The following is a 19,542-nucleotide window of genomic DNA, read 5'->3' as shown; positions in this document are numbered from 1 at the left end:
GAAATGGTAAGCCCCAATTCCTGTTCCCAATCTACCCTAATCTTATCAAATGGAGCTTTCCTAAGTTTCATAATAATATTATAAATCATAGCCGATGCACCTTTCTGACATGGATTAAGGTTAATTATCGAATCTAAAATATATATAGGAGGGAGCATTGGAAAGGAAGAAAGTATAGTACTTAGGAAATTTCTAACTTGTAAATATCTAAAAAAATGTATTCTTGATAAGTTATATTTATTAGATAATTGTTCAAAAGACATAAGGGAACCATCTAAAAATAAATCCAAAAACCGTAAAATACCCTTAATCTTCCAAGTTTGAAAAGCGCGATCCGTAAAAGAGGGAGGAAAAAATATGTTACCTAAAATAGGAATCGCTAACCCGAATTGATTAAGATCAAAAAATTTTCTGAATTGAAACCAAATGCGCAAAGCATATTTAACTATCGGGTTAGAGACCTGCTTAAGGCGTTTCGAATCAAAAGGAAGAGAGGAACCTAAAATAGAACCAAGTGTATAACCCTGAACAGATTGTAATTCCAATGCTACCCATTTAGGAATAGATAGTATGTCCCGGTGAAGTAACCAAAATTTCATATGTCGAATATTAATAGCCCAATAATAAAATCTAAAATTAGGTAATGCTAAACCTCCATCTCTCTTAGCTTTCTGTAAATGTATTTTACCCAGTCTCGGATTCTTATTCTGCCAAATAAATGAAGAAATTTTAGAGTCAACTTTATCAAAAAAAGATTTAGGAACGAAAATTGGTAATGCCTGAAACACATATAAAAATTTTGGCAAAAAAAACATCTTAACTGCATTAATACGACCAATCAAAGTTAAATATAAGGGAAACCATTTAGATGAAAGTTGAGTAATATGGTCTATTAATGGTAAAAAGTTAGTCTTAAATAAATCTTTATGTTTACAAGTAATTTTAATCCCAAGATATGAAAAGTAATTATTAATCAATTTAAATGGAAATTTATAATATAAGGGAAGATGTTTATTAATCGGAAAAAGTTCACTCTTACTAAGATTTAATTTATAACCTGAGAAAAGACCAAATTGTGCTAATAACTCTAAAACAGCAGGAATGGATCTCTCAGGATTAGAAATATATAAAAGTAAATCATCAGCATAGAGTGATAATTTATGGGACTTTAATCCCCGAGTTATCCCAGTAATATTTGAAGATTCTCGAATAGCAATTGCAAGAGGTTCTAATGCAATATCAAATAATAGGGGACTAAGAGGACAGCCTTGTCGAGTACCACGAAAGAGAGGAAAAAAAGGTGAATTTAAAGAGTTAGTACGAACCGAGGCTACAGGGGAATAATATAACAGTTTAATCCAGGATATAAATTTCAAGCTAAAATTAAACATTTCAAGCACCTTAAATAAATAAGGCCATTCTACTCTATCAAAAGCTTTCTCGGCATCTAAAGAAATAACACACTCAGGAACATTTTGTGAGGGAGTATAAACGATATTTAACAATGTACGAATATTATAAAAAGAGTAACGACCTTTAATAAAACCCGTTTGGTCTTCCGAAATAATAGAAGGAAGTACTTTTTCTAGTCTATTTGCTAATAACTTAGAAAAAACTTTAGAATCAACATTTAATAAAGATATTGGTCTATAAGATGCACATTGAGCAGGGTCTTTATCCTTCTTTAGTATTAAAGAAATTGATGCTCTATTAAAAGATTCCGGAAGTTTACCAAGTTTCAAAGAAGCCTCAAAAACCTTATAGAGCCAAGGAATCAATAAAGAAGCAAAACATTTATAAAATTCAACGGTAAATCCATCAGGGCCAGGAGGTTTCCCCAGATTCATAGAAAAAATAACATTCTTAATCTCATCCATTGTAATGGAAGTATCTAATAAAGAAGACATATCCCGTGAAATCTGAGGGAAGTCTAACTTATCTAAAAAATCATTCATATATTTAGAATCTCGAGGAGACTCTGATTGATATAAAGAAGAATAAAAATCACAAAAGGTTTGATTAATCCCCACATGATCCAATATCAATCGATCATTTTGGTTATAAATCTGATTGATTTGAGATTTAACATAATTAGATTTCAATTGATTAGCCAGCAGCTTGCCAATTTTATCACTGTGAACATAAAAATCACTTCTTGTTTTCTTTAATTGGTTTACAATCGAGGACGAGAGTAGTAAACTGTGTTCCATTTGAAGTTCAGTTCTTTGTTTGTATAGCTCCTCAGAAGGAGCCATAACATATTTCTTATCAATTTCTTTAATCTTGTCCACAATTGCCATCTCCTCCTGCTTCTGTTTCTTCCTCAAAGCAACGGAATACGAAATAATCTGACCCCGAATATAGGCTTTAAAAGTGTCCCAAAGAGTGTTAACCGAAATATCTTCTGTATAGTTAATTGTAAAAAAAAGCTCAATCTGTTCATTCATAAAATTAACAAAGTCCGAGTCCTGAAGCAACAGCGAATTAAAACGCCATTGTCTATTGTTTGGTATATTGGCCATAATTTTAATAGAAAGCTTAAGTGGAGCATGATCCGAAATGGTTATAGAATCATAATCACATTTAATCACTGAAGGAATGAGACGAGAATCAATGAAAAAATAATCAATTCTTGAATAGGAATGATGAACATGTGAAAAGAAGGAAAAATCTTTTTCCTGAGGATGCAGAAAACGCCAAATATCCGTCGACCCAGAATCAGAAAGGAAAAAATTAATCAAATTTGCAGATTTATTAGGTAAAGTCCGTAAAGGAGCCGAACGGTCCAAAGCTGGAGATAAACAGGTATTAAGATCTCCGCCCCAAATCAATGAAAACTCGTTCAAATTCGGAAACTGATCAAACAATGATTTATAAAATTCTGGACAATCCATATTAGGAGCATAAACATTAACCAAAACTACTTTTTTATTAAATAGTAAACCACTAACCAATAAAAATCTACCATTCGGATCAGAGATAATATCCTGTTGTATAAAAGTAACTGAGGAATCTATAAAAATAGAGACGCCTCGAATCTTAGCATTAGAGTTCGAATGAAATTGTTGTTCCTTCCAGAATTTGAAAAAACGTAGTCTGTCCCCCCTCCGTACATGGGTCTCTTGTAAAAATAAAATTTGTGCTTTAAGTCTCCGGAACACTTTAAAAACTTTTTTCCTTTTAATAGGATGATTAAGACCATTAGTATTCCAGGAGACAAAATTAATAATAGACTCCATAAATCCTAAAGTCAACCCACAACAAGGAGGATTGACAATAGGCGCGACCCACAAACCCGGAGAGGAAACAGAACATACAAAAGATACCGGGGAAAAGGACGCAACCAGTACTTCAATAATGTATATAGCCCAAAGAGAAACAAACTAAAACGTGAAGCCCCTCCCACCACCCACCACCCCAAGACCTCAAGGCAAAATCTAAAGCAGACCTGCCAGAAAGAAGCAAGCACTAAAACTACCCCCATGACTTCCGGTATACGCTCCCTAAAAAAAAGGTATAAATATGAAAAAGATCAGCTAATTGTAAAACAGTAAAAAAATAAGTAAAAAAAAGTTAACTCAATTAAGATACATACAGAACAGAACAAAAGCCGGAAAATATATATTAAAAAAAACCACAATAAACCTCAAACTCATGAATAGACACAGCAACAAAAAAAATAGGATTATTAACATAAAGTGATTATAAAAAGCAAAACAGAATAAAATTTAAAAAAACTACAAAATTTAAGGCCGCACAGGAAATACGTAAGATGACAAAAGGGAAGTAACCACCCAGAATCCCCTGGGAAAAGAAAGAAATGACGCAGTTAAAAAGAAAGTTTAGCAGCCATATTAAGAAATCAAAAGTAAACTTTTCTGCCCAAATAGGGCACAGAAAAGTTAAAACCAACCAATTCACAGCCTCCGATCAACGGAGATAATTAAAAAAAAGGCAATTAAGATGTTGAAGATGAAAGTTGATCCAGATAACTCTGGGCATCCGATGGAGAATCAAAAAAACGAAGGGCTCCATCTAACATGCGAATCCTTAGACGTGCAGGGTACAGCAGCGCTGGTCTTAAATCCATCTTATAGAATTCCGACATCACGGATCTGTAACGGACCCGTTGGTCCCAGATTGGTTTACTGAAATCTTCCACGAATCGGAACTTAAGATCCGAAAAATCAATGAAACCTTTAGATCGAGCGAATCGAAACAGTCTCTCCTTGTCTTGAAAATAATGAAAACGTAAAATAACATGCCTAGGTCTATCTGACCTAGACGAGTATGATGGGATTCTGTGAACACGATCCAGTAGCGGTGGTTGGTCAGGAAATACAGTAGGGAATGCATCTTTTAAAAGTTGAGAGAAATATTTCATGGGATTGTTGGCTTCAACGGCTTCCCTCACGCCAATCATTCGTAAATTCTGCCGTCGCATTCTAGATTCCAAGTCAGAGTTTTTAAAAGTCAAAAAGTCCAGTTTCTTCTTCATTACATTAATTGTTTCTTCGATTTTCCCCATCTTAAGCTCACTTTGTTGCGCGAATTTTTGAAGATCAGATATAGCCGACTGATGTTCCGCAATACATGTTTGCATCTTATCAATTAAATCGGCAATTTTCTGGAAATTAGTTGAGATTTCCGTATGAATCAGGTCTTTAACAGGTCCTGCAATTTCCGTACGAATCATCTCCCTAACAGAGGTTGAAATTTCCCTCTGAATTAACTCCGATATCGCTTTCAAAGTCACCGGTGATTCAGTCGGGGGGAGATCCGTAGCTTTTGGTTTAACCGGAGGTTTACCATCCTTGCCGTCTTTCTCGTTCTTAGACATAGCAGATCTAAGTTCCATCCAGTTGTCGGAGAATTCAGTTTAATTCAAAGTATTGTAAGAGTTGATGCCTTAATGGTTAATTAAAGTATAGCTGACCATAGAGAAAAAAAACTCAGAGGTAATGGAGCGAGTCAAGAACGCGACTTCACTCCATGAGCGCTACCGAAAGTCCCAGTGCAGTGCTTCTCGAAGTGAACAAAAGGAGTGTGCATCTCAGAAATCATACACATTTCCTCCTGCTCCTGCATACTTGTTCAGGGAAGATTTAGGGAGGTGGCTCCTTTTCTACCTGCATGTGTCAGTTCTTTCAGTGGTCAGTCACTGGCTGGTTGATCATTTTTCCATCTTGCTTGAACTCCGCAGGCATCATTAAATCACTCAGTACAATCAATGCATCATGGAGACAGCACACAAGCAGTCTTCCAATCCTCTGAGTCTGCACTGACCATCAAACACACATTTACAATCATCTCATTTTCTTCTCAACTCCACCCAGAATCGCCTGCACACTGTGGGTAATTTACAGTTCCCAATTAGTTTACCAAGCAGCATCTCTTTGAGAAGGGAACCAGCGTACCCAGGGGAAACCCATGTGGCCACAGAAAGAACGTGCAAACTTCACACATACAGCAGAGTCAAGCTTCAACCTGGGTGTCTGGAGTAGTGGCCGGACGGACGGACACACCACACCAAACCATGTTCACACAGTGCATTTGCATATTCATGTCTTTCTGCAAGTGGATTTGCAACAGCCATCCAGCTAATTATTTAAAGATAATTTCGAGTTTGGGATTAATTGAGGCATGGTATATCACTGATCATTATTTAATTATAGCCAGTGTTTTCCTGGTCAATTTTTAATCTTCACCCAGTTCAATTCTCCTTTTCCTTTGTGTTATTGGCAGCTTGCACATATCAGGAAGGCACATTACCACCACTACAGTAATGGAGTATGAAGGGAGCTTTGACGAGGCTCAGATCCTATCTTCCCAAACCTGTTTTAATTAAAAGTTTACCAGGGCCCTACACAACCTAACTGTCCCTGCCTCTCAAGTGCCAGAATATCCTACAAACTATGCACACCATATCTATCCAATAATTGCCTTATCAGCTTCCCACATTCCAACGAATATCTGTGGCACACCATGATCACATGCTCCATCCATTCCCATGCTTACCAACGAGTGCCAAAGTGGAGTGCAAACCCGTGTGTCCAAACCTCATTCACATCTTCCCTCCTATTCCTTTTCAAAAAGCACCTCCTCTGGACTGATGGAACCGAATCATAATACCACTTCCCTATCCCCATCCTGTCCCACTCCTATCTGATAATTTCTGCCATTTCTTAATCCCAGCCAATCTAATACAAGATTTGGCATTATACTTTCCCATATTAACTATAATACCAATCTCCGACTTAATGATAATGGCCCTAAATTCTGCTGTATAGATGGCAACCCATCTGTCAGCCTTCTCCCCAGCTCAACGTGAGAGCAGGGGATAAATATCCCTGAGCCCACCCGGTTACTAACTGGGTCTTCAGAACCATCTGTAAAGATAGGCAGAAAGGAAAAAACCTGCTGCCGTAAATGCCCAGACATCCTCTCACCACCCACAGGTCTGTCTACTGCCGCCGTAAATGACCAGACACCCTCTCACCACCCATAAGACCCCGTCTACTGCTGCCGTAAATGACCAGACACCCTCTCACCACCCATAAGACCCCGTCTACTGCTGCCGTAAATGACCAGACACCCTCTCACCACCCACAAGACCCCGTCTACTGCTGCCGTAAATGACCAGACACCCTCTCACCACCCATAAGACCCCGTCTACTGCTGCCGTAAATGACCAGACACCCTCTCACCACCCACAAGACCCTGTCTACTGCTGCCGTAAATGACCAGACACCCTCTCACCACCCACAAGACCCCGTCTACTGCTGCCGTAAATGACCAGACACCCTCTCACCACCCACAAGACCCTGTCTATCCTCCAGTAACGTCAAATCTATTCCCACATGTGGAAATTTCCACTGTGGCTCTCCAGTGCAATTCTCATTTTTTAAACTTAATTCATGTTGAAACATGCAAGGCCACTTCTGAATTATTGAACTGTAAAGTAGCTGTGATCTGCATAGAACTGTACAGCATAGGAAGAGCCCCTTTGGCCCACAATGTGGTGCCAAACTAATAATTAAATGCCTAACTGATTTAGTCCCTTCTGCCGGTACAGTGTCCCAATCTCTCCATTTTCTGCACATTCATGTGCCTATCTAAGAGCCTCTTAAATGCCCCTATTGCACTTAACTTCACCACCACTCCTGGCAGTATTTCCTGCCACCCATCATTCCCTGTGTAAAAATACTTGCCCAGCACATCTCCTTTGAACTTTCCCCCTCTTGTCTTCAGTTCATGGCCTCTAGTATTAGATATTTCAACTATGGGACTGAAAAAAAAAAGTTCTATGCTTCTCATAATTTTATAAACTTGAGTCAGGTCTCCTTCAGTCTCTACTGCTCCAGAGAGACTTTGTCCAACCTCGTCTTATAGCACATGCCCTCTAATCCAGGCAGTATCCTGGTAAACCACTTCTGCACCCTCTCCAAAGCCTCCACATCCTTAAAAGAATAGGGCAACCATAACAGAATGCAATTCAATGAATGCAAATCTTTTGCAACTTTCTCCCACTCCTGCACTAGCCGCCTAATTCACTTATTCACTTTTATTTCTTGAAATGCTGAAGAACTGAGGTCGCCTGAATGTGGGCCAGGCAACGCTGTGCTTTGTAACCAGCTGATCCACAGGAGGCACCAGAAACCCCCTTCATTGCAAAGACTTTCACTTGAATATCAGACAGGAAAGGTTTCACGAACACCTGCTGATAATAGAATAAATGCCATTCTGCAAATGAAAATCAGGTTTACCCAACACATCTTGCTGAAGGCAGTGTTCCAAGAAAAGGAAAAGAACAGACTTCTTTGAAAAGGGAAGTCACGTGCCATGTAACCTCCCTGATGGTGGGATTATTCCTCAGCTGATCACAAACATGGAGTGGAGAGAAGAGCATTACCAATCCAACCCCCTCCACAGCCCAAGGACACAGCGATGCTTGTCAGTGCCCTAACCTGCAGCAAAATTCAATACATGGAATTCACTTTAAAAGCAGACAAGCAAAGAGCATGAGGCAAGGGCCAGTGTGGGTCTGGAATTTATTTATACAGTAGAGAGTCACATGATTGATTCACTCGGCAGCCTGTCTACAAGCTGAGCAGTAATCAGAGGTTCATCCAAATACCTTCCATTATCAAATGACATTACAATAACAAACAAGTCATAGGACAGAGATCCAGGAGAACACAGATGCACCCAATAAAACAGATACATCGCCAATGTACTAAAGTAGGTAATAACCCACTCAGCTCTCCTCCGTGTCAGTAGAAACACCAATTACCAGGAAGATTATATCACTAAGTAGCATGATGAGCCCAAATGCCGTGAATGGTGGGCACTGAAGAGCAAGTCAGGGAGGGAAGTTTGTGGAAAGGTCGACAAGACGGAACGGAATAACGAAAGTCAACACTATAAGGGATGGGAGGGTTAATGTGAAGGGGAGGAATGAATGGGATACCATGCAGAGCCCGAAGAGAGGTACATGAGGGGTCATGAGAGTTAGAATGAATGGAGACTCTGGGAGAGGGAGAAACAGGAAGTGAGTGATGAGGGGACATTACAACAGCGAGGGAGAGTAAGGGGTGATTCAGTGGGAGGGTGTCAGGTTGGAGACACGAGAAATAAAGATAAACAGGAAATTCAAGCAACACACACAAAACTCTGGAGGAACTCAGGCCAGGCAGCATCTATGGAAAAGAGTAAACAGTTGACGTTTCAGGCCAAGATACTTCATCAGGATTACAGATTTTGTAGAAACAGGAAATGTGGGGTCTGGAGAAGAGGGTGGTAGGTTGGTCATTTGCGACCAGAGTAAGTGGAAGGTTACAGAGGAGTTTTCTCCTCAGGTGGATTATGGTTTCCAGCCTAAATAAGGCTAAGTATCACACACCTTCAACATTATTCTCACCATCAGCAATATATTTCAAACTCTGTCCTTCGCTGTTTAAAATGCAGAAGGTGCCTTTAGCTTCCTGGTTCCCGAACCCAAACCCTCAGCTTTGTGTGTGTTTATTGCTATCAACTTGACAGAGCCAAGGCCTGAGTCTGTGGTGGGTATGTTATCCAGGGGACAGAGCCCGTCCACTACAGCTCATTACTGTGTATAAGATGGTAGAAATAGGAATCCCGGTCCTCAGAAAGTACATCAGGTGAGTCAAACTCCTTTACCGTGCCAGCATCCATCACCAAGACCCGGTTTGAATCCATTATTGTGTTAATCCTGACAAACAAAGCGAAGGAGAAATTACACAATTATCAGACATCACAGAGAAAGTATAGCAAGTGCCAGTCCACACTGCTGGTGCTCAGAGGCTGGGAGATACTTCCCAAGAGGTTGCCACATGGGACAGCCAGGAAGATGTTAGCTGTCATACTGGCTTCATCCACATGGATTCCAAACTTGTAATTCTGCAAGCTTAAAGGCCTTTGGAAATTGGCAGCCTTCTAAAAAGTAATATTTTAGAACTAACTAAACCTTCAGGGTTGTGTGATCAATGCTTGTTAAAAACATTGAGGCTTTGAAGATACCGAGCTTTGCTTCCTTCAGTGGTACAGAAACTGGGAGATAACAAGACCACTTGTTGCCCTAAACCAGCAGCAAAAGACCAACAATGACACTTGCTGCCAAGCAGAGGTCCAGCATGATCCCTGTGAAAGGATAAACCAGTGTGTGGTTATGAGTAAATGCCCTGAGGAAACCATCTTCACAGCAGCACTGGTGGAGGATGGAAGAAGGTTCCTGCCCATTCCACATTTACAGAACTGGCCATAGTCTCAGAAAATTGAGAGGTGTTGAAATATTACAAACATTTGTTGTTAATTAAAAGTAACTTTGAATATGAAATATCTCCTCCACCCTCTCTTTCAGTGCTTCCAGACTTGAACAATTATTTCAGGTCCATGGGTGGCTAGAGAGGGCACATGGCCCCTTCCTGCCCACAGTCAGCCAGATCCAACTTCTCCTTCTCTTCTCATATCTTCCCCCCCATATGCACCTCAAGCTTTTCAGTTTGTTCTGCTCTTATTCTTTTCTTCACGTTTGTGACATTAAGTACCTGTGGGCGATTGTTAATACAGTTTTCTCTGCAAACTGCTTGCGTATCATCTCCTGTAGCAGCTGATCTGTTTTCTGGTCCACACTGGCTGTTGCTTCATCAATGCATAGAATCTGCACAACAAAGCAGAGTACTTCAGAATACTGGTACAAGGTGTGGGTGGACAACTGGACTGTTACAGAAGGCCATGAAGGTCCTGAGAGATTGCAGGCAGGATGCCCAGATTTACTGGCATGTTTCTGGGTGTGAGATTTCAGCCGTAAGGTTAGACTGATGAAGCTAGAGAAGCAGAGAGATTTAATAAGGTGCACAAGAACATGATGGGTTAGAAAGCTGTCAACACTAGTACAGAGTTTCAAAGTTTAACGAACATAGATTAAATATTTTTAGTTAAAAAATTGACTATTTTAAGATTAGTTAGCAACTGGGACACAAATACAAGGACAGTGAAGGCAGAATTGATCATGGCTTTTATGATGAACCTGGGAAATCACACAGGGGATAATATTTTGACAGTCTGGGAGAAAAAAAGCAGTCTGACTAGAATGGGCATTAACTTAATGGGCTGAATGGCCTCTTTTTATGCAGTACTAATTCAATAATAACATGGAGCAGCTACAAAACATGTTCCTCAGGTGTACTAAGAGAGTTAGATTATAATAATGAGTTACATGACCAAAATTGTGCATCTGTATTTTCTTGTGTCTTCATTTTGCATGGATCAAGTTTGCATCTCCAAGCATATAGAAGATGAAGGGATGATCTAAATGAGGCGACTAAAGAATGTGATGGAGCCAATGAACTACTCCCTGTAATGTGGGACAAGAAGAAGAGGGCAGAACCATAAAGTAGACCAAACAAGTCTGGTTGAATGAAGTCAGGCAACACTCCTTCACATTCAGAACAATTGACACCTGGGAGCTACTTAACAAAACGTGAGGCTGGAGACGTGGTGGGGAACACTTACAGATCTCTCTTAGGCAAAGGCATTAAGGGTTATTGGATCAAGGCAGTGCACTAAGTTAAAATGGCAATCAGACAATGCAATAACCTAAAGCATTTTCTGTTGCCAAGGTCTGCTGGAAACCACTTTGGGTTTCTCTCAGCTACTGACCCAATCCTTCTGAATACTCACTGAGCTGCAGAGAAGCAAGTGATAACCCACAGGGTGCCAAGAGACATTTAAATCAGCAAACAGCAAATAGAGATAGAGCACAGTTACACGGTAGGAATGAACTGTGGCAAGAGAAACTATCCCCTTTTAGTCGTGGGTTTTGCCAACCTCCACCTGCCCAACACGCTTCCTGACCCATGGATGATGCACACAACTGATGTTATATCTTTACCACAGGCTATGTGTAAATGTTTAATTGTTACTGTGTGGCTCTTGTGAGCATTTAGTGTTGAAATAAGGATAATCTGCTTGTCATTACACCAGTGAAGATCCATACTTCACGTGGAGTACTGTGAACAGTTTTGGGCCCCTTATCTAAGAAAGGATAACTATATAACCATATAACAATTATAGCACGGAAACAGGCCATCTCAGCCCTTCTAGTCCGTGCCGAACTCTTACTCTCACCGACCCATCGACCTGCACTCAGCCATAACCCTCCATTCCTTTCCTGTCCATATAGTTGTCCAAGTTAACTTTAAATGACAACATCGAACCTGCCTCAACCACTTCTGCTGGAAGCTCGTTCCACACAGCTACCACTCTCTAAGTAAAGAAGTTCCCCCTCATGTTACCCCTAAACTTTTGTCCTTTAACTCTCAACTCATGTCCTCTTGTTTGAATCTCCCCCACTCTCAATGGAAAAAGCCTATCCACGTCAACTCTATCTATCCCCCTCATAATTTTAAATACCTCTATCAAGTCCCCCCTCAACCTTCTACATTCCAAAGAATAAAGACCCAACTTGTTCAACCTTTCTCTGTAACTTAGTGATGAAACCCAGGTAACATTCCAGTAAATCTTCTCTGTACTCTCTCTATTTTGTTGACATCTTTCCTATAATTCAGTGACCAGAACTGTACACAATACTCCAAATTTGTCCTCACCAATGCTTTGTACAATTTCAACATTACATCCCAACTCCTATACTCAATGCTCTGATTTATAAAGGCCAGCATACCAAAAACTTTCTTCACCACCCTATCCACATGAGATTCCACCTTCAGGGAACTATGCACCATTATTCCCAGATCCCTCTGTTCTACTGCATTCTTCAATGCCCTACTATTTACCATGTATGTCCTATTTTGATTAGTCCTACCAAAATTAACACCTCAGATTTATCAGCATTAAACTCCATCTGCCATCTTTCAGCCCACTCTTCTAACCAGCCTAAATCTCTTTGCAAGCTTTGAAAACTTACTTCATTATCCACAACTCCACCTATCTTAGTGTGCTGACATTGGAGAGGGTTCAAAGGAGGTTCATGAAAATGATTCCAGGCTTGAAAGGTTTGTCATATTAAGAGCATTTAATGGCTCTGGGCCCCCACTCACTGGAATTCAGAAGAATGAGGGGTGAGCTCATTGAAACCCATTGAATGGTGAAAGGCCTTGATAGAGTGGATGTGGACAGGATGTTTCCTGTGGTGGGGGAATCTAAGAGCAGAGTACACGTACACACCTCAGAATAGAGGGGCGTCCCTTTAGAATGGAGATGAGGAGGAACTTCATTAGCCAGAGTGGTGAAACTGTGGAACTTGTTGCCACAGGCAGCTGTGGAGACCAAATCATTGGGTATATTTAAGGCAGAGGCTGATCGATTCTTGATTAGTCAGGTCATGAAGGATATGGGTAGTAGGTAGGAAATTGGGGCTGAGAGGGAAAATGGATCAGCTATGATAAAAAGGTGGAGCAGACTCGATGGGCCAACTGGCCTAATTTCGCTCCTATATCTTATGGTCTTATGTGATACCAGCTCCAGGATGATACTGGATCCACGATATGCTGTCAATCATTCATGTTTCAACAAGATCACCTCTTATCCTTTCACACACTGATGAGTGCAGTCATTGCAAGAACACAGTACTTGAAAAAGAAATTAGGACAACAAAGAGGGCGCACAAAGTATCACAAGATTAAGGAAAGTCCTGGAGTATTCCATAAGCATATTAAGGGCAGGAGTACTAACAGGGAAGAAATAAGACCCACTGGGGACCAAAGACGCAGCTTGTGTAAGGATGTGGGCAAAGTCTGAAAATAATACATCTCATCTATATTCATGAAGAAGATGGACACTGCTCTTGGAGATATTAGGTGACTTAGGAGGCAGTAACATAGAACAGTATAGCACAGGATTGTCCTTTAGTCTACAATGTTGTACTGAACAAAGAAAACTAATGACTCCCAATTAATCTCATCCCTCTTCCCTGCATATTGACCATATCCCTCCCTTCTCTGCACATTCATGTGTAAAACAAAAGAGGATAAATCACTGGGACCTTTTAAGCTGTCTCTCAGACTATGGGAGGCATGGGAGGAGATTGTTAGAACTGTTTGGTCACACTTGAGATGTCAGATGCCTGAAAATTAATAAGGAGGATAACAGAGATGAACCGGGGTGGGTGGAGGGGTTTCGGTGTTATTACAAGGTAATGATGGCTTTGCTCATGTTCAGAGCTATCCTCCCAAGCTTCTGGTGTCATATGTTGGGGGGAATTCTGATGTCTGGTGCCATGCTGTGGCACAGGACTCTGTTGCCTCGGTCAAGACGTTAATCCACCTATGTTTATGCCAAATCAGCCACACATCTGCAGCCTGCATGTAATTCAAAACTATAGCCAAAGATGGAGGGACGAAAGCTGGAGCAGAACTGTAGGTAAGGAAGTGGCAATAGTTGATAGATATTTCAACTGTAGGTAAGGAAGTGACCTCTCACTCCCAGTCACAGTACCTTACTTTTTGTGAGAACAGCCCTCGCCAGGCACATCAGTTGCTTCTGTCCGATGGACAAATTTTTCCCTCTCTCACCCAGCTCTGCATTTAATCCTCCTGACAAGGAGAAAGAACAATGAGGCAATCTTTAAGCAAGAACTGATCATCTAAAGAAGTGGGCTTTGTTCTCACGACCAGCCTACACTTACCCATTTTGTGGATGACCTCATGCAGGTGACACTGATAAAGCACGTCCCAGAGCTCCTGATCTGTGTGGTGGGTCAGTGGGTCCAGGTTTTCTCGCACTGTGCCACTGAACAGAAATGGATCCTGAGGGATAACAGCCATCCTCGATCTTGAAAGAGACAGAATGCCAGAAATGAGAGTGCAGTAAAATCACAAATTTGGCTCCCCTAATGAGGAAGTACCCAGACTCTGCTCGTTCCAGTACAAAGGAGCACAGGATAGCAGCAAATCATTAACATAAGAAAATCGGCAGGTGCTGGAAATCCATAGCAACTCACACAAAATGCTGGAGGAACTCAGCAAGTCAGGCAGCATCTATGGAAATGAATAAACAGTTGACATTTCAGGCTGAGACCTTTCTTCAGGACTGAGAAGGAAGTGGGAAAACGTCAGAATAAAAAGGTGGGTGTGCTGGAAGGAGACAGGTGATGGGTGAGGCCTGGAGGGTGGGAAAGGTTAAAGGATGGAGAAGGAATCTGACAGGAGAGGAGAGTGGATCATAGCAGAAGGGGAAGGAGGAGGGCATCCAGGATGAAGTGATAGGCAGGTGAGAAGAGGTAAAAGGTCAGAGTGGAGAATAGAGGAAGGGGAGGTATTTTTTACTGGAAGGAGAAATCGATATACATGCCATCAGGTTGGAAGAACTGAGACAGAATATAAAGTGTTGCTCCTCCACCCTGAGGGTGGCCTCATCTTGGCACAAGAGAATGCCACAGACCGACATGTTGGAACAGGAATGGGAATTGGAATGAAAATGTTTGGCCCCTGGGAAGTTCCACCTGTGGCGAATGGAGCAGAGGTGTTCGATGAAGCGGTCCCCCAACTTACGATGGGTTTCACCAGTACAGGGGAGGCCATACCAGGAGCAGTGGACACAGGAGGTGTCCCCAGCAGGTTTGCAGGTGAAGAAATGCCTCACCTGGAAGGACTGTTTGGGGCCCTGAATAGAGGTGAGGGAGGAGGTGTATAGGCAGGTGCTTGCGGGATTAAGTGCGAGAAGGAAGATTAGTGGGGAGGAAGAATCATAGGGTGAGTGTGGATGTTTGGGAAATGGAAGAGATAGGGTTGTGATCAGCATCAATAGTAGAGGGAGGGAAGCCCTGTTCTTTGAAGGAGGAGGACATCTCCTATGGCATGGAATGGAAAGCTGTGTTCAGGGAACAGATGCGGCAGAGGCAAAAGAACTGAGAAAAGGCTAACAACACCTTACCGTTTTATACATTCATCGCTGACCTGACAATCGTTGGTTGCTCATCCAGAATTCTCTTCAACTGAGTAACCTTTAGGGCAATTTCCAAGGAGAGTTGATTCTCACATTGGTACAGATGACTCATACAGAGGCCAGGCATGTGGTAGTGTGATGGTTACCACATTGCTTTACAGTACAGACAACACAGGTTCAATTCCCACTGCTGCCTGTAAGGAGTTTGTACATTCTCGTTTCCAGTTAAGACAAAACTTCAACTGCAAATCCGCTGAGATCGTCCATTGTGTCCGGTGCTCCCGATGCAGCCTCCTCTACAATGGTGAGACCCGTCATAAACTGGGGTATCATCCGTCAAACATTTTAATCCCGATTTCCATTCCCATTCCAACATGTCGGTTCCTGGCCTCCTCCTGTGCCACAATGAGGCCACCCTCAGGGGGGAACAGCAACACCTTACCTTCCATCTGGATAGCCTACAACCTGATGCCATGAATATCGATTTCTCCTTCCAGTAAAAATACTCCCTCGCCCTCCCCTCTTCTTCTATTCCCTACTCTGGCCTCTTCTCACCTGCCTATCACCTCCACTTTGGTCCCCTCCTCCTTTCCTTTCTCCTATGACCTACTCTACTCTTCCATCAGATTCTTTCCTCTCCAGCCCTTTACCTTTCCCACCACCTGGTTTCACCTATCACCTTCTAGACAGCCTCCTTCCCCTCCCCCTCACCGTTCTATTCTGGCGTCTCTCCCCTTCCTTTCCAGTCCTGAAGGACGTTCTTGGTCAAAACGTCGACTGCTTATTCACTTCCACAGATGCTGCCTGACCTGCTGAGTTCCTCCAGCATTCTGTGTGTGTTGCTTTACAATTATTGTGTCTTTTTGTTATTATTGTGTTTTTTTATCTTATTATGATTTTTTGTGCTGTATCAGATCCAGAGTAACATTTTTTTCATTTTTCTTTACAAAAGTGTACTGGAAATTACATTAAACAATCTCAAATATTGAGGCAAACTACTTAAACTAATGATAGCTAATTACACTATTCCATTTATATACCCATACCTTCCATTTCCTGCACATTCATGTGCCTATCTGACAGCCTCTTAAATGCCCCTATTGTATCTGACTCCAGTCCCATCCCCAGCAGCACATTCCAGCACCCCATACTCTGTGTTAAAAAAAGACTTTAGCCTCTCATCTTAAATGCATGGCCTCCAACACTTGACATTTCAATCCAAAAAAAAAGACACTGGCTGTCTACGCTATGTTTCTCATAACTAGATGAACTTTAATCATGTCCCCCCCAGCTTTTACACTCCAGTATAAACAACCCGAGAATGTCTAACCTCCCTTTATAATACCTGCCCTCCGTTCTGAAAGACTGGTAAATTTCTTCTGCACCGTCTCCAAAGCCTCCACATCCTTCCTGTAACAGGAGCACCAGAACTGAATGCAATGCTCCAGATGTGGCCTAAATGGAATTTTACAAAGGTACAACACTACCTTTTGACTCTTGACTGCAATGCCTTGATAATAAAGGTAAACGTGCCATATTCCTTCTTAACCGCATGATCAACTGCTGCAGCCACTTTCTGGGGCTATGGATTCGGGCCCAAAAACCTACGGCATATCCACACTGTTAAGGATACTGACATTAACTGTGTACTTTCAGTTTGCACTTAATCTCCCAAAGTACAACACTTGCCAGAATTATCTCTGTTTGCCCAGATCTGTAACTGATCTATCTTTTGGCAACCTTCTACACTATCCACAATGCCATGAATATTTGCGACATCTGCAAGCTTACTAACCCACTCATCTATTTTTTTCTATTTTATTTTATTTAGAGACACAAAACAGTAACAGTCCTTTCCAAACAGCCCAACAAGCCCATGCTGATTAATTGCACCCATGTGACCAACTAACCTGCTAACCAGCACACCTTTGGAATGTGGGAGGAAATCGGAACACCCGGAGGAAACCCCACGGTCACGGGGAGCATGTACGAGCTCCTTACAGACAGCGCCAGAATTGAACCACGATCACTGGCGCTGTCACAGTGTTACACTAGCTGCTATGCCACTACGCCACCCCTCCAAGTCATTTATATCTATCGCACACAGCAGTAGTCACTGACGTCCAGCCAGCATAAAATGTCTTCAAAGCTTGGCATGATGATCACTCCTGGAACCATATGTGCTCTGTATCGACTCTCCCAGATCCATGCCCACCATCAAGCCCACTGCAGTGTACTCATCCACTGACCAGCACCCGCCTAAAGCAGAAATGTGCAGAAAAAACAGAGAAACTACTTACCGAAGTTCTAACAAACTAACAGTTCGTGTGTCAACACTGTCGATAAAAATCTGACCCTCCGTCAACTCCACCATTCGAAATAATGCCAGGAAGAGAGAGGACTTTCCTGAACCTGTCCGACCCACAATCCCAACTTTCTCACCAGGATTAATCCTGATGTTAATTCCATTGAGCACAGTAGGTAGTCCTGGCCGATACACAAGGACTACATCTTGGAATAAAATCATACCATGCTGTGGCCATGTAGAAGAAACCTGAACACAAAAATATACAGGTAACATTTTCAACAATTTGTTCACAGAAAAAATCTCTCAAAGTGCCTTAAGCCTCACTGGTCTTTCAGCTGAGTGCAGTGGGCACTAACAAGGAATTCTGGAAGACAGAAGAAAAATGTTACTCTTGACAAAAGAATGTCCTAGGATGTAGAATTATTGATCTGTCGATGGGCAGAGGAAGACCTACAGGCAATCTACATTCTATAAGGATTTCACAAGGATGTTGAGAAACGCAGTGGAAGATTTTTACTCAGGGCTGATGACCATTCTAGAGTACAGGGTGAAGGTGATAAGCAGTTCTAGCCACTGAAAGAGTACCATTTACTGGAGGCTGTTCCAGAGAAAGATGACTTGTATCCCCTGATGTTGGTATGGGAATTTGCAGTAAGGTACCACACGGGGTGAGAGGTGGGACATCGACAGAGTGGAAGGGACACTTGGATAGTGCATGGTGTGAAATCATGTTGGTATGGGAATTTGCAGTAAGGTACCTCACAGGGTGAGAGGTGGGACATCAACAGAGTGGATGGGACATTTGGATAGCGCATAGTGTGAAATCATTTCACCCTTTGCCACCAATACATATGTGGATGGGAATGGAAACAAAGTGAAACACACGATCACATTTGGCACCACAGTAAAATTTATTATTCATACTCCAACTATTACACATATCTACCTTGCCAATTGTTGCTGTATTTCAGTGTTAACTTGTCTCATATGATAAACAGCACACAAACCAAGGTCTCTTTGTGCACAACCTCTGATAATCATTTAACAGAGAAAATGGTTTTCTGATCAAAAGGAACCACCTCAGACTTTTTCACATTATATGGATTCTATCCATGATTTTCCTAAACAGTGGAGTGGGTACAAGGAGCCATACAAGCACCAAATGTTTTTATGTTGTTATTATATTCCCTTTGCAGTTTATCCTCTCACCTCACCTTTCCATATCACTTTGCACTTTATGCTCACCAAACCTTTCCACATCACTTTGCAGTTTTGTATCATCATCACAGCTCACTTTTCTACCTTTTTCAGACTTCCGTGTCAAATTTATGAAGACTTTAAATAGTTGAGTGGAAAGTAATGTTCCTTGTTTGCCCTAGTCCTTCCAACCTGAAAAAGATCTACTTTTTACCTTGTGTTATAGAACAGGAAAGTGAGACAGGGGAAGTTCAAGGCAACATGTTCCATTTAGAGTGTAGGACAAGGCTAGCAGGATTAGGGAACCCTGACTGATGAAGGACACTAAGGCTCTGATAAGGAAGAACAAGGTACATGTCAGGTTAAGGCAGCTGAGATCAAGTGAATGTAGGGGTACAAGTACATAGTTCCCTGAAAATGGTGACACAGCTAGACAGGGTGGTGAAGGTGGTGTCTGACTCTCTGGCCTTCTTCGGTTAGGTCATTGTGTTCCTTTTGATGGAATCTGTCCTCGTTGGGTCTCATCGTCTCTCTCTGTAATTGGACCTTCGACTTCTTGATAGAAGGGCCAGTCAGTCAGTGTTGGCAGTAACATCTCTAGCTCCATCACGGCC

At 41.7% G+C, this 19,542-nt stretch overlaps 1 protein-coding gene across 3 annotated transcripts in view; it reads right to left on the bottom strand.

Annotated features, from left to right (window-relative positions):
• Positions 1–7,933: 7,933 nt before the first annotated feature.
• Positions 7,934–19,542, bottom strand: part of abcc10 (ATP-binding cassette, sub-family C (CFTR/MRP), member 10) — a 92,991-nt gene continuing 81,382 nt past the window's right edge. The window contains exons 18-22 of one of the 3 annotated variants that reach the window (XM_063040528.1): positions 17,724–17,977; positions 14,165–14,310; positions 13,975–14,072; positions 10,068–10,180; positions 7,934–9,232 (exon numbers count right to left, since the gene is read on the bottom strand). In XM_063040528.1, coding sequence (XP_062896598.1) covers positions 9,097–9,232; positions 10,068–10,180; positions 13,975–14,072; positions 14,165–14,310; positions 17,724–17,977 — 747 coding nt within the window. In that variant the 3' untranslated portion in view covers positions 7,934–9,096. The remainder of the gene's footprint in view (positions 9,233–10,067; positions 10,181–13,974; positions 14,073–14,164; positions 14,311–17,723; positions 17,978–19,542) is intronic. The other 2 variants (XM_063040529.1, XM_063040530.1) reach the window with 2 other exon arrangements.

This window comes from Mobula hypostoma, chromosome 2, assembly GCF_963921235.1.
Source record: "Mobula hypostoma chromosome 2, sMobHyp1.1, whole genome shotgun sequence".
NCBI lineage: Eukaryota > Metazoa > Chordata > Chondrichthyes > Myliobatiformes > Myliobatidae > Mobula > Mobula hypostoma.
The sequence above is the reverse complement of the archived record's forward strand: the minus strand, read 5'-3'. Positions and strand labels throughout refer to the sequence as shown.